This window comes from Triticum aestivum, chromosome 6D (assembly GCF_018294505.1).
Source record: "Triticum aestivum cultivar Chinese Spring chromosome 6D, IWGSC CS RefSeq v2.1, whole genome shotgun sequence".
Taxonomy (NCBI): Eukaryota; Viridiplantae; Streptophyta; class Magnoliopsida; order Poales; family Poaceae; genus Triticum; species Triticum aestivum.
In genome coordinates this window covers 456,156,788-456,172,899 of record NC_057811.1, presented here as the reverse complement: position 1 = coordinate 456,172,899, position 16,112 = coordinate 456,156,788, and the positions used below count along the sequence as shown (strand labels likewise).

Below are 16,112 nucleotides of genomic sequence, written 5' to 3'. Positions count from 1 at the left end.
CAGTGGGCTGGCCGGCTGGGCCGTTGGCCCAGTTGGCCAGGGGGCCTTTTGTTTGTTTGTTGTTTTTTATATATATTTCTTTTCTGTTTTCTTTTCTTTATCTATTTCTTTTATTTTAGTTATGTAAAATTTATCACCAGCACCTAACTTAGTATTTGTAAATATACTACTGCCACAATAACTTTGGCACCTAGCTAAAATAGTTTAGTATTTTGTAAAATATAATAGGGGTATAATTAATTGTTTATGCTGTTGTTTTAATCACTTTGGGGTATTTAATTATTTTATAAAGATGTTGCTTCTCCACCAATAATATCCATGATTTATTTGTCACATTGATAACATTTTAGTTTTGACTTTTGAAAACTTTAGTTGTTTGACTTGAATTTGAATTTGAATTTTTGAATCGGTTTTTTTTAACTAACCCAAGGTTAACTAAAGTGATCATGGTGACTTGGCATCGTTAGCAGAGTTTTACTGTAGCTTGATTATCCGGGCGTCACAGGGCTGCCATGCAAACACATTCTCTTTGTTCTCCATCATCTGAACTTAACTGAAATACCAAAGTGTTGTGTCCTTCATCAGTTGTCCAAAAATGCGAGAGATGGGTTGCCTATGCAGCGGAAGAGTGATATGTTTGGATGGGGTTGGTCAGGGCCATTGGAGAGAGAACGGTATAGTCAAATAACCATAAAAACCACAGAAGGTGCTCATGTTGCAGCAAATGATCCCTTCTTGTTCGGCGAGTTGATGAAGTGTCTGGACAACATAATAACGCAGAAAAAGATTTCAGAGGAGGAACTTATAGGAAGTAGAAGGTATGCTATGCTTATGAAGGAGGCAAGTCGGGCGCAACAAGTTGAACCTGGTATTGCTGATCCTGAGAAAGTTTCGACGAAGGGTGCACCTAAGAAGGGGCGGTCGACTCTCTCTACAAAGCCCCGTTGGACCTCACTTCTGGGACCATTTACGGGCCGAATCGACCGCCCGAGTCGCCTTCGGGCTTGATTTGGAGTGGATGAATAGCTCAATGTGGGCCCAGGAGCGGAGGTCGGCATTTTTTTTGTAACTTAGTTTTTTTACCATGTAAAAGCGGCGGCTGGCGTTTTTATGTTTCTATAAGAGCAATCGAACGGCGGTGTAATTATCACAGAGACGTATGTAAAACCATTGAAACAGTATGAAAAATCTGGATATAACTAGTGTGCCATAATGATAGAAATAATTCCAAAACAGAGGCATTACATGATCAAAATTGTAGCAAGTACCGACCACGGCACGTTTATTTAGTTGCGAAACATGCAAAATCATGTCACATTACAATAACGAAATGTCTTAATATCAAAATTGTAGCAAGTACCGACCACTGCATGTTTATTTAGTTGCCCATATGCAAAATGATGACGCGTTACAATAAAGAAATGTCTTAATAGCCAACACCACATCCTCCTATCCATTTCTTGTCCATGATCTTGAGAATCTTCTCTTTCACATTTTCCATCGTGTTGCATTCTGAAAAAAGTATTTCTGCCAGAACGCGTCCCCTTGAAGCATTAATCTCGTCCTGGTCAAAGTCATATATTCACTCATCTCCGTCCCAGTGTTCAGCGCATCTGACCATGAAAAGACCACAAGAGACTCTGCAAAAATAACGCGAGTCAAGTAAGGATGGATCAGACAACTACATACGCATTCAAGTTTGAACATACCCATCATGCTGTAATGGCATATTGTACTCCCTTATTGATCACGAAGAGACATCAGGATAATCCATTTATAAAATGGAGTTTACCTCCTTCATATCTTTAGCTATTTCTTCCCTCTGAAATAGAAATGTCAAATCCATATTAAATACGTAACAAATGGACACCTCTCGAAACTATTAATATATTATGTTTTATGTACAGTTGTAAGCTTACCATTGTAGTAATCTTTGAAAGAACTCTCTTGCGGATTTTGCCAGTAGAATTTAAAACTTGAAACTCTTCCTTCTTCTTGTGCATGACAACGGTTATCCAATGGTTTTCGTCCACATGAAAACGGAAGTATGCCTACAACATGGTTTTGTTATGTAGGTCTGCATACAGATACTAACGTAGTACAACGGTTCATATGAAAATGCAATACCTTATCTTTCACATAATACTCCTCAGTCACTCTAGACACCATTTTTGTTTGGTTTGTGAAATGTTCTAAAAAATGCTTCTTAGAGTTCTTAACCTTTCACGAAGAATAAACCAGTGGGACACCCAAGATGACAATATGTGACGATCAGAACGAGGAGTATGGGTCTGTATATGGTTGCAATAACAATTGATGACCTGAAAAAACATAACAGTATTATGGCTATTAGAAAATTAATAAAACAGACGTGTACAACGTAATAAATTAATGCTCGTACTTACAGCGCCATTCAACCACTTTTTCGAAGTAATTGCTTGAAGCATTTCTGCCGTACATGTTTCCCCACCTATTCCCGTCATGTGGACAACAGTTTTTGAACAATGCTTCGACGAGTCTGCTAGTGTCTGGATATAAACCCTCGCGGCCTCTATGTGATCCTCAGTAATGTAATCGGGACTAATTAGAGCAGCCCTTGTACCAAACAGACCTACAACAGTTAACAAACAATGAGTTCACAAAGTATGCAAGCAAGGATAAAAAAATCAAGATCGAATTACCTCTAACTTACTTTTTTTTGCACGTTTACGTGCACAGTTATGATTATACGGTGAACGAAAGTATTTCGACTGTTGCCGTTTGCATTTCCCATCATTCTCCTTAGTCCCATTTTCTTTTGCATTCTTCATACGGGTCCGTAGCCTATCCATTCTTCATGCATGCGATCACGTATGGGGGAGTCCTGAATTATGGGGTCCTCGGGGAGCCGGCCTATGTGACATGGGCCGGACTGATGGGCCGTGAGGATACAAGACAGAAGGCCTTCCCCATGTCCGGATGGGACTCTCCTTTGCGTGGATGGCAAGCTTGGCGTTCGGATGTGTATTTTCCTTCTCCGTAAACCGACTTTGTACAACCCTAGTCCCCTCTGGTGCTTATATAAACTGGAGGGTTTAGTCCGTAGAGATCATCACAATCATACAGGCTAGACATCTAGGGTTTAGCCATTACGATCTCGAGGTAGATCAACTCTTGTAACCCCTATACTCATCAAAGTCAATCAAGCAAGAAGTAGGGTATTACCTCCATTAAGAGGGCCCGAACCTGGACCTGTGTCGTGGAAACGTCACGGCAGATGTCTGCCGGTTTGGACACCGACACCCTGCCTACCTTCGATCCTTAGACGCACAGTTCGGGACCCCCTACCCGAGATCTGCCGGTTTTGACACCGACAACGTACCCCTAGTGCAACTAGCACCGCTCGGGTGTGCCGGTAGGGCTAGTCTCAAAGACGTTTTTTTTCACCGGAATCAAATGAACCCCAACTTTTTCCACATACTCCAGGCACCATGGGAAGCACGCATGACAATTTTCGGTATTTTTCGACGTCCGATGCATTTCCTAGGGTTTTCCCGGCGAAAAAAACCCTAAAACACTGCCCGAACATGATGCAACGTGCGTTCGGTGTCCAATTTTGTTCATATCTTGCGTGGGGCCCTACATTGGGCATGCACACATGCTGGCAAAAATTGGTTTCATTTCATGCATGCGATCACGTATCCCTAGTGCAACCAGCACCGCTCGGGTGTGCCGGTAGGGCTAGTCTCAGAGACGTTTTTTTTCACCTAAACCGAATGACCCCCAACTTTTCCCACGTACTCCAGGCACCATGGGAAGCATGCATGACAATTTTTGGTATTTTTCGACGTCCAATGCATTTTCTAGGGTTTTTCCAGCGAAAAAACCCTAAAACACTGCCCGGGCATGACGCGACGTGCGTTCGGCGTCAAATTTCGTTCATATCTTGCGTGGGGGACTACATTGGGCATGCACACACGCTCTCAGATTTCGTTTCGACAATATGTTCTGCTCCCTGCCATTTCGCATGCTCTTCGCTAAATACTTTTTATAATTTTTTTCATTCTCGTCATTGTCGTATTATTTTAACAACAGCTTCGACCAAAAGAAAATTGTAATCTTTCAGACAAACATACATTTTCTCACTGAAATTTCATTCAACCTGCATAGATATTTTACATAGTCGAACGAACTTTAAACGATAATGATAAGTTCATACATAAAAGACTAGTAGTTAAACTTAGAATGACATAACGAAATTAAAACTTAAAACGACATTTAAAAAAAACTACTCCTCGTCGCTATCGAGGAGGTCGATCACGACCGCGCCGTCGCCGCCGCCGTCGTCGTTGCTGTCCGCGGCGACGTCATCCCAGTCAATGCCGCCGTGGTCGGGCGCCTCCACCTCTCTTGCTCCTCCACCGCCGCCTCCTCCGGCGCCATGCGGCCTGCTCTGTTGCCATCATCACGGCCGCTTTGATTGCGGCCGCTACCTCGGCGGCCTCCCTCGCAGCCACTGCTGCCGCCGCCGCCTCCGACGCCTGTAGGGCCACGTGATACCGCGTAGTGTCATCCGAATCGCCGTCCTCAAGGAGGATGACCTGCTCCGGCGGCAACTCAACCTCCGCCGGCGAGGGGGGAAAGACGGCCGCTGCCGCCCGTCAGGTCAGGGGTCACGCCGAACGCCGCCAGGCAGAAGGCGGCGATGACCTCCCAGAAATCCTTCCCACGCCAGAAGTCGTGGCGGCCGCGGATGTTGTGTCGGCCGCCGGAGTGGCTCCGGAGCTCCTCCTCCGTCGCGGCGGGCCCCGGCGTCGCGAAGCCGTCCTTTTTGATATTCCAGTTGTGTGGAAGACGACAGCCCGGCGACACGGGGAGGCAGTGGCGGTGGAGCTCCGTCGTCTCCGGCCCGCCGAGGCTGGTCAGCCAGGCGCCGGGGACGTCATCATCGTCGCCGCTGGCGTTGCTGCTGCCGCGGTGGAACGCCATCGCCGGGGCATCGGGGGCGTCGGGGGTCGGGTGTGAGGGCGTCGGGGGTCTGGTGTGAGGCCGTCGGAGGAGGCCGGTGGCTTTATATAGCCGTCCGGGGCGACGGGAGGTGGGCGGCTGGCTTTAATCGCCATTAATTGCGCCTCGGGACGGGACGGGGGTGGCAGGCGACGAGACGGGGCGGCGGGGCGGAAGCTGAGGCGGTAGCGGTGGCGTGCGACAGGCGAGGAGGCGGCAGTGGTGGCGTGGCAGGCGAGAAGGCGGCGTGCGGCAGGCGGGCGTGGCAGCCGAAGGGGGCAGGCCCGTTGAGTCTGGGCGCGTGCAACCGCCTCTGTGCATGCGGCACGCATGTTGACTCTTCGGGCGGGGTGATTGACGGGGGAGGTGGAGGCGCGACGGGACGACGGTTCGACTAATAAATATCTGCAGGCAAGCGGGCGGGACGACCGGACGAAAAGAACCCGTATTCGAATACGTACACGCTTCGGGCGGGCGGTCTCTTTTTCAAATTATGCCCATCGCGCCCTTCATTATGAAGGGGTATCGGACAATCTTGGCCGTTCTTGTGTTGGAGGGGGTCTGCTGGAATTTTGTCTATTTTGGGCCTAGTCCAATAGCAGTTTCAGAAATTCCTAATAAATCCTAGAGGCCCACGCAGCCCATTCGTGCAAGGCAAGAGGTGGAACTAAAGTTTTGTCCCACATTACTAGTTTAGAGGAAGTTGGACCTCTTTATAAGGGAGGCTCTTTCTCCACATGTATGAGGATGAGAACAAGAGGGACATCCACGCGCGCTCCTCCTCCGCCGCCCGCCTCGCCACGCCTCGTCACGCCGCGCCGCGCCGCGGGTTGCGGGAATGACCCGAGCCGATGTCTAAATTTTTGCCACGCACGACGGGTATACGAAAGGTCACGCGGAAGCTGAAACGTTTTTGCTGTAGTGGAGATTGAATACGAACGGCGCACCTCTTCGCCTGCTGCCTGTTCGTTTCGTCTCCCTCGTTCTCTTCAGCTCCCGGCGCAGCCTCTCGCCTCCTTCTCTTGAGTCTATAAAAGGGAGGTCGCTCCTCTCTCAGAGACGCACCAAAACCTCTTCTTCCTCTCGCCACAAGTTCCTGAGCACTGCGCTGCTGCTACAATCTTCCCCATCCCGGCTTGCGGCGTGCACCGCAGGTCGGGACAGTAGGCCTCCGAAACCGCACCTCTTTGAGTCATGTACGGGAGAAGGGTGATAAGGTTTTTGGGGAGCGCTCTGCGCGACTACTGACTCCTTCGTCACGGACGCCCCGGACTCCGACGACTACTTCCCCGACGACGACTTCTTCCCCGACGTCGACAACCTCCTCGACGACATGGCTGGCGAGGACACCGACCCAAGTCCAGTGCTACTGTTGCTGCTGTCCCGAATGTGATCTTCTCCTTTCTGTTTGATGTCCTGCCACAGTTCCTTCTTCTAGTGTTTTCCCTAGATATGTTAGGTTCTACTTCATATATGGAACTTGCCCTACTGTCTGCTCTAGATAAGCTTGGTTACAGTTCATATATGCATATGCTATTTACCTTCTCTCTGTCAGATCGCATGACTAGTTTTATCCCTGTTATATTAGTCATGCTTTATTTAATATTTTTGTTAATAAAATCATTTGGTAAATTGCTCATATTTCCGACAGGGTCTACCGAAGCGGAAGTGTAGGATTTTTAGACCGATTTAGACCATAGGGATTTTTTTATGCTGCCTATTTCATTCACAGGACTGAAATGCTTGGTGATTTTCCTTGGAATTCATTTGCACTTTATTTTGGAGAAAAATGCGCATCCACTAAAACCTCCGATATTTTCTTCTGAATACGTGTTTTGTTTGGTTCGGCTAGAAACGAATACGGAGCGGAGGGGATTCTACATCAGTCCGGGATTAGATGTTTTCACAGATGTGAAGCGTTGTAAATGCAAAATGCAAGGTATATTTATACACAGTAGAAAACGGAATTCATGTGAATACATGCAGTATACCGCAAATTGTTTCCCCCTGATTTAGCAGTAAAGAATCAAAACCACAATGAGATCAAAACTGTGAAGCAGGAAATTTGCGAACAGAAAAGCAGAGAGCAACGTCCTCAGAATTTCTGCATCAAACAAACTTGATTTGCTAGACCATAGATAGTTTCAGTGCAATATTAAAATGCAGGTTGGGGATTCACACTAGATGAATGCTAGTGAGCCAAAGTAGAAGTAAGAACAGATGACCCAAAAGGAGGGGGAAAATCGATCTCACTGAAAACTGAAAGTGCTGCCTCCAGCAACAGTAGCACCTTCATACATAGATGTAACTTTAAGATAATAAAAAAGGTTAATCTATTTATGCAGTAATCTCAGAGCAGAGCAGCATATGATTTGCTTTCTACATAAATAAAGTAATAAACAAAGCATAACAAACAAAAAAACTGAAGCAATTTATAGACATCCTAGTCTTGCACTTGACCTCTGGATCTCCCAGTTCCCATCCATCCGCAACAGCATTAACCACATGAGCCGTCGTTGGATGTTAAACTGCAGCAGCCGCGCGTAGGAAAAACAGTGGGGTTGATGCACATTTAGGGAGTGTGTGAACTGTGTACTCAGAGCATACACACATCTTACAAGAAATGTGTACTTTTTCTTTCTCCCTTCAGTGACCAAATCCAGAAATCTGTCCTAAAACGCTGCTGCAGAGCGCTTCTTTTGTTTTGAACGTTGTAAAACTGTACCTGGTCGCAGGGTTGTTTTCGAGGAATGGAGCCGGGGAGCTCAGCTCACTCCCTGTTATTTTTTGGTTTGGAAGTTCATCGCGCTCTCGCAATGCCACCTGGTGACATGTCAGAGTATGGCACTACTGATCCATGCCACCGATGAATTGCGGAACGGTACGAAATTGAATACCAAGAACAAGGGAGGAGAAAGAACAAACATTCAGATGCTTCTTTTCAACACACTTCCATTGCACACGCGTGAAATGATGTTTGCATTACACACACAGAACACTATTCACTACACTATTGTCCGAACATTCAGAATGAGGCCATATGTTTTACCAGCAAGCAAACACGCTAGTCTAGAACCGCAAGCAAATAAGTACATGACTCTGCATTGAAAAGAAGGTCGCAAGAACCAGAAAAAAATTAGAAGAGTGACCAATCTGCACAGACACCTGTAACTTCTAACACTACGGTTCAGAATCGAGAAACATCAGAATCAACGCCTGTTTGCGATGCTGAAGGAGCTGACTTTCATCGGCGTGGCGACCACCAGGGGAGCTTCAGGGGAGTCGGATCCTGCGAAGTTCTCGTGCATGAACCGGCTGTCGACGATGGACTCTTCCTTGAGGACGACCTTGTAGCAGTAGCAGCTCTTGAGGCCCTCCTGGTCGCGGTAGCAGTGATGGTTGCTGTCCTTCACTTTTTGGAAGTTCCATATGAGGCTGAACTTGCCGACTGTCGCGACGAGATGCTTTTCTTGCTTCCCGTTCTCCGTTACCTGGGGGCAAAATCACAGCAGAGGAACACGGATCAGGGGATATGCTTTTCAATAATGAAGAATTAAGAAAGCTGTAACAAGCCATTTGCATACAAATGAAGATAGCAGAGATGTAACATCTGAAACAACCAATGGCATGAGAAACAGACTATTGCATTCAGGTATCATTTAGGAAGAACACGAATGTGTATACTGCAGAGATTGTTATTTCCCAAACATTATACCCTGTTTCCAATTGAAGAAACATGTTTATATAAGCCATGGAGACATGGAACCACAGAAAGCATGGACAAATTTTATACTAACATTGGTAGTGGCGTTGAAGTCACAAGTTTGTTTCATGTACGAACAGAGGAGATATCAGAAATGGTTCAATTGGTGTTGGTTCTGAATTGACATTTGTACTATGAACTGAACTTGTTCTACTCATTAGTACCAAAAGTAATGCGGTCTAAACTGAGAGTATCACAAAACTGTCTGGCTACTGATTACCCTACAAGTCATCACACTACCATGTCCGGATGGATACGCTAATTAGTACCGCATATTCATAGGTAATAATAGATGGCGTGTTGAATTTTCCTGTAAACTGGTATTTAATCAGTACAGATTTCCCATTAGAGCTATGACAAGTTAGTAAGTTAGCGAACTGCCATTATGGATAGCGAAATTTGATTAAACTGAATTCACATATAACCAGGACTACATAAGTCTAGATGAACAGCTAGCTAATCTTGCACATTCGAGACAAAATTTGATTAAGACCCAAAAGTACATTAGCAAGTAGCAGCAGTAGGAACAGTAAATGGTTATGTGCCTGAATAAGGAAGAAAATGAGACTTACCCATGAAAATTGTCCACCATGGAATTTGTTGTCATTCCCAGCCAAGATTGAATCAAGCGGACTGAGCTTCAGCAACCTGGGCGCCGCGATCCTGCTTCCCATACGCCCACTGAACCCGGTCTTCTCCTTCCCATCCTTGTCCTTGAAGATGGTGCAGATCAAAACCAAGTATGTGTCCGTGGTGCCCAGGATCCACTTCCCATCGTAAGTAACATCCACATGCGTGATCGGTGACCCAAGGCCTGGGAACACCGTCTTGGCCATCCGCATCGAGCTCTTGGAGTAGAGCCTGATCTTGCCATCGACGGAGCCAACAACAATCGAACCGTCCCCGGTGCTCGCGAAGCACTGGAAGTTGGTGCCCCGCGAGAACTGGTGGCCCTGCGACCAGTGCAGCACCGGCGAGTCGGAGGAGTTGCCGATGGTCTGCACCCTGCCCCTCGCGTCGCGCATGTCCCACCTGCACAGCCGGTTGTCGTCCAGCCCCAGGAAGGTTGAACCGGAGGGCTCGAGCTGCGCGCTCTTGCTGTCGTTGGCGATGTCCCGCATCGTGATGTCGGTGCCGTCCTTCTCGAACCGCCACTCGGTGACGACCTTGCCGGTCTCGATGTCCACATGGTGGACGCCGTTGGAATGGGGCGCGCCGGTGTCCCCGGGGCTCATCAGCAGCATGTTGGTCTCGCCGCGCATCAGCAGGGCCTTCTTGGGCGTCGAGTAGGTGCTGCCGGTGGTGGTACTGCCAGCGCGGCCGCCCGAGATCCTGACCGACACGCCCTTGCCGTGCACGCCGTGCCGGAAGTTCTTGACGACCTGAATCCCGGCGCCGCCGACCAGGAAGCTGTTGTCGAGCGCGCCGAGCGCGAGGCTCTGGATGCCGCTGCCGTCCCCGGCCTCCTCCTCGAACTCCTCGAGCAGGTCCCTGGCGGCGGGGGGAGGGGCGAGGTCGTCCTCCGCGTCGGCCCAGACGGCGTCGTCGGCCTCGGCGGGGCGCGCCCAGGCGGCGAAGTCGGCGCCGAAGACCTCCCGGCGGCCCTCGTCCGTGGCCTCCACCCCGTACGTGTTCTCGAAGAGGCACCGGTCGTACTGCTCCCGGAAGCGGCGGAAGGCGGCGTCGTTGGGGAACCGCAGCGCCCACACGGAGCCGGCCGCGGCGAAGTCCGCCCGGCGCTGCCCCGGGAGCGCCTTGAGCTGCAGCTCCTGCCCCACGGGCGCCGACACCCGCCGGCCCGGGCCCACCTCGAGGACCCACCTGGGCCCCCGCGAGGCCGAGGACGAGGAGGAGGTGTGGCGACGGCCGCGGCGGTCGCGGTCGTCGTCGTAGTAGTCGTCGTCCGCCTCCGCGGCGGCGGCGGCGGCCTTGTCGACGAAGGCGTAGGTGGCGCGGCGCTCGGCGGGGACCCAGCGGGCGTCGGCGGAGGCGCCGCCGACGTGGAGGTAGAGGCGGGCGGCGTTGTCGGGCTGCTTGTACTTGAGGTCGAGGGCCCGGAGCTTGGCGTCGAGGAACTCGATGGAGGCGGGGGTGGTGGCCCGGAGCGGGTCGTCCTTCCGCGGCCCGGACGCGGACCCGGACCCGGGGTCGTACTCCTCGTCGGCGTCCTCCTCCTCGCCGGAGGAGGAGGTGAGGTCGAGGTCCTCGCGGCTGTTGGCGGCGCCCATGGCCGGCCGGCGGGGGTGGGTGGTTGGCTGAGTGACGAGTCGAGCGAGGGGAATTCGGCGGTGATCGGGAGGGAGGATGGATGGAGCGGGTGTGGGAGAGGAAAGCGATCAGGTCGGTCGGTGGGCCGCGGGGGATTATATAAGCAGATGGGATCGTGTGGCGTCAGACGTGGCGGAGGAGGGGAGGGGAGGTCGGTGGGTGACTACGTGGGACTGACGCGACGCGCTCCGCCTACGTACACGGCCGTATGAATGATCGATCCGCCTGTCTGTCATCGGTTGCTTCGCCCACGGGTGATGGGGCCGGATTTAGCCGTCGATCGTGCCGACGAGCTGCATATCCAATCAAGTACAAAATTAATTAGATAGTCCCTTCGTTCACAAATATAACATGTTCTAACTTTTATTTTGGTCCGTATATAATTCATAGTGTTTTTTTTAACTCAATACAAACGGAGACATTCATACATACACGCATACACTCATCCCTATAAACACACACGCAGACCCTACCACAATGAGCACTCTCGGAAGACACATCATCTTAGGATTGACGAAGTCAACACAGACACCTCGTAGTCGACGGGTACGTCTCCTTCCACCAAATGTGCATCGCCGAAAATCCTGAAATAAATACATGAATAAATGCGATAATCAGGACTAAAATCCTGATTGGCTGAGGATACCACTGTTCACCTAACGATCCAACCACAGGTTGGTTCGTAAATTAACTTATCTTTCATGTCAAAATGTAGACTGCTCCGATTGCTTCTCTTGTCCATCGCTTCTGTTTACGGTTGCAACATATGTTTTCGACGTGGCATGTTCAGTTGTGTGATGTAACAATATTTGTACTTAGCATTGACATTTTTAAGTCAGCCCTTGATATCTAAAATTGATGGTTAAGATAATTTAGGCTGCGTTTGGCTACTCAGTATTTTTGAAGTTTTAAGAGAATACCATGGTTTTTGGAGAAACCCCGGTTTTAAATACTTTAACGTGTTTGGTTTCGATAAATATTTTAGTTTTACAAACCGTGGTATATCTAAAACCATGGTTTTTTTGCTGTATCTAAAAAAGAGGTCTCAACCTCTTTTTTTAAACTGAGAAACACTTGCTCGAGTCCATCTTCTTCCGGTCCTCCTCACCCATCTCTTCTGCAGCCACAAAATTAAGATTACCACCTAGGAAGCTTGACTACTCTGTCGCTGATGTCTTCAATCGTTGGCTATTGTTCTAGTGCAACAAGAAGCAGCCTGTACATTAGATAGTACTAGAGGTTCAGTCCTATCGGATGGTGCGTGTACACGTACAAAAGATTTAGCGAAGGCTTAGACCCTGGAGTAGATCGATTGATAATGAGCAAAGTTATACACAGCAGTCTAAGCTAGCTAGCTGATCGATTCCATGTGGCCAGAGATACAAGATTATTCAACAACATATCCTAGCATCTAGAGGATGTTCGCGTGCATGACAAGGCTATATAGGCATGCCGCATGCACCAGCCGTTAATTAGCACAAGTTGATCACGTCGTTGTATAACTCCTTTGTTGTAGCTCAATTTGGTTCAGCTAGCTGTATCTAGAATTATCCATGCAACGAGTGGTCAAAACCAAGAAACTAAGAAAAACTGCACTTGCCAAACATCTCTATAGTTTTGCTTAAACTGAGAAAAACTGCGGTTTTTAGAAACCGAAGTATTCATTGCCCACACATTGGAATACCGAGGTTTTTAATTACCTTGGTTTTGGAAAAACTGTGTTGCGGCCAATCTATGTGGAAGCACATGATGACTTGTTTGACTTGTGTAATTGGTTGATGATTGAGTAGTTCAGATTGACTGTTGCCTAGCAATGGTCCGATACGTGGCAGCCACACCATGCGTGGGCGCGCTGCCTGCGGGCAATCAGACTCGACGGCAAGCACCAGTACATTGTGCAGAGACAGATCAGGTTGCTCAAAAATGGTACCCACACGTATCGGTAGAGATTGAGACGAGCGTGCGCATGCAGGAAATCGCACGGCGGAATTTCCGAAAGTGCGAAGCGAAATTAGTGAAACACCATACATCAAAATTTATGGGAACAAACTGGAGTGTTGTGTTTTAGCAATAATACTACTACCTTCTATGTAAACTAGTATACTAGGACATTTTAGAGACTTGTTTACAGAGGGAGTACATCTAAGTATGTTTTATGCAAGTTTTAAGAATCTTTCCAACTAATTAACTCTCCCTCAATTTCATTAGGCACTACTAGGAAAAGGGCTGCTAGTGGCGTACCTGTTTTCGCTACTAATGGCGCACTACAGGTGCGCCACTAGCACCACGCCATTAGACTTTTTTTTCTAATGGGGCACCTGTGGTGCGCCATTAGTATGGTATACTAATGGCGCACCACATAGAAGTGCGCCATTAGTAACAATTTTTTTTTAAAAAAATCATTTTTTCTTAATCTCAGGTCACTATTTCACATATGAGATATCAAACACATATATATATACAACAAGCATCCATATAACAATCATATCCAACACACAAGTTTCATCATATATACATACATAGCCAACACATAGTTCCATCGTTACATATTACAAAAGTTTCACATTGTTCATCCAACACCGTTATCCATCAATTCACAAAAGTTTCACATTGATACAAAATAAAAACACAAATGAAAAAGAAGCACTCCATCCATGCAAGCTTCCGTGAATTAAAGCAAATCTGCAAAATGATAAACAAGAAGTTAGAAGAAGAAGAAGAAGAAGAAGAGAAGAAGAAGAAGACTAGAAGAAGAACACTAGAAGAATACTAGAAGAAGAATAAGAAGAATAAGAAGAAGACTATAAACTTATTATGTAAACTTGATCATTTTGTGCTAACTTAGGTAAAATGAAGCTAACATATGTCATTTTGGAAAAGAAGAATAAGAAGAAGACTATAAACTTATTATGTAAACTTGATCATTTTGTGCTAACTTAGGTAAAATGAAGCTAACATATGTCATTTTGGAAAAGAATAAGAATAAGAAGAAGACTATAAGCTTATTATGTAAACTTGATCATTTTGTGCTAACATAAGTAATTTTGGAGCTAACCTATAGGAAACTAAGCATATTAGAGATAACATAGGTAACTAAGTATATATATATATATATATATCATTTTGGAGATCTGACATACCTGACATAGTTCAGTTCTCATTGTTCTTCTCCTTCTCCTTCCTCAGCCTGATGCGCCAAGAGCGGCGAGGCGGTGGAGGCAGCTGTGGGATGTAGTCTTCTACCACAATTGGCGTGGTCATGTCGCCCAGCTGTGGGATCGCCGGCGCCACCACCGGTGCGTGGTCATTGTCAGGCACCACCACCATCGCGAGGCCACCTTCAGGCAGGACGGGCACGACCATCGCTAGGTCATCCTCAGCCACCACCATCTCTTGCCCATGGTCAGCCACCACCATCTCTTGCCCATGGTCAGCCACCACCATCTCTTGCCCATGGTCAGCCCCCACCATCTCTTGCCCTTGGTCAGCCACCACCAGCGCTAGGTCATCCTCAGCCTGATGCCCATCGTCATCCTGCAGCTCCTCATCCCCACTCTGCCCCTCTTCTCCCCCACTCCAGTCCGGATCATCCTTCTTGTTGTCTTTGCTGCTGCCAGAATCGCTGCTGCTTTCGCTAAAGCCAGAATCGTTGTTGCTTTTGCTATAGCCATAATCACTGCTGCTTTGGCTGTAGCCAGTGTCGCTGCTGCTGCTCCCATTGCCTGTCCAAATGCAACAATGACCGTTAACAATCGATCTGAGACAAAGCCAAATGTAGAGGAATAAGAAGAGGCAGAACGCACTGGCATCTTCGTCGTCAGCGTAGCGCATGCGACACATAGTCCTGTTGAAAACCTTCACGATGAGCATTGTGGCGTCATCGTCGTACCTGAAGAGAAGAAAGTACCCGGTCCGCAGGTCGTAGGCACTGTAGAACTTCTCCCAGCCACGGCACAGGTACATGTGGCCCTCCTCGATCACCAACTCCACGTCCCACAGCCTGCGAACCCCGCTGCCGGCCTGTCGGAGGTTCACATTATCTGGCGGTTCTTCACCCAGCATGTTCATAAAAGTGTCAGGCAGCCTCTGCAATTTGGGACAAGGAGTGATGTAGCAAACAACAGAGTTATCATAATGAGATGGGTGAAGGGGAGATCTCTCGTTTTATATACCTGCCTCGTGGCTGATACTGAAGTCCCAAGTATGATACTGAAGAACTCGAAAGCATCCAACTCGTACTCCGGTGAGGCAGAGCAGCGGTGGCTGCTTCCCCCCATCTCTGATAAGCAGCAGAAGAGACCAATTAGTACCCTTACAACATTATCAGACCAATTAGTACCCTTACAACTTGCACATTATAAGCAGCAGAACCAGCAGCCTAATGATGTCATGGAGTATGGCAGTGACCCCAAAACAGAGTTCCAACGCTATATCCGGCTCAGCAGTAAAGGTGTGACCTATTGAATGTGCAAGCTTAATATCAGCATCTAGTTTTTTTATAATGATTTTTTTCTCTGTTATGCCTTCTGTCTTTGCATATGCAGAGTTATGTTTTTTTATTTCAATCATGTGGGTGGGTTTAATGATGTCAAAACCTTGCAGTAGTTTCCACTGTTTTAATGTTTTGTATGATTTCTTGGTTATATTACCGTTCTGAGTTATGTTGTTCTGTTATTTTATTTGAAGACATGAAGGGTTACTTATTTGAAGATGCTACTCCTAAGAAAGGTCAACTTTTCGATCATCAGCCTCTACAATTAAACAATGATGCATTCTTCCTTTTCCTTTCCATCTTCTTCTTCTCCACCTCTCTTCTTTTCTTGTTCTCCTTTTTCTTTCTTCTCCTTCCTCCTCCTCTTCTCCTTCTTCCTTTCTTGTTCTGTTTTTCAAGTTTCTTCTTATTCTTCTTCCTTTTTTTCCTTTTTCCTCTTCTTCTACTTCTTCTTCTTTTTTTTCAACTTTCTTCTTCTTCTAATTATCTAAACCTAAATCTAGCACTAACCTAAACCAACCACTAACCTAAACCTATCAATAACCTAATTAAACCTAAACAACAAAGAAAAACAGTAGAAAAAAACAAAAAAAATGCTCACCT

General features: G+C 47.4%; 1 protein-coding gene across 1 annotated transcript; it reads right to left on the bottom strand.

The window, feature by feature from the left end:
- Window positions 1-7,921: 7,921 nt before the first annotated feature.
- On the bottom strand, window positions 7,922-11,096 carry LOC123145838 (protein CYPRO4). The gene is made up of 2 exons (XM_044565343.1): window positions 9,322-11,096; window positions 7,922-8,477 (listed from the first exon to the last, which is right to left on the bottom strand). The coding sequence occupies exons 1-2, from the start codon at window positions 10,975-10,977 to the stop codon at window positions 8,196-8,198; spliced, it is 1,938 nt and encodes a 645-aa protein (XP_044421278.1). The 5' UTR covers window positions 10,978-11,096; the 3' UTR covers window positions 7,922-8,195.
- Between the last annotated feature and the right edge of the window lie 5,016 nt (window positions 11,097-16,112).

Bases quoted from the DNA above. Each gene is read 5' to 3' on its own strand.
- LOC123145838 (XM_044565343.1), bottom strand. From the start codon at position 10,977: ATGGGCGCCGCCAACAGCCGCGAGGACCTCGACCTCACCTCCTCCTCC. The intron at 8,478-9,321 runs GTAAGTCTCATT...TTTTGCCCCCAG, and splicing joins ATGGTGGACAATTTTCATGG to GTAACGGAGAACGGGAAGCA.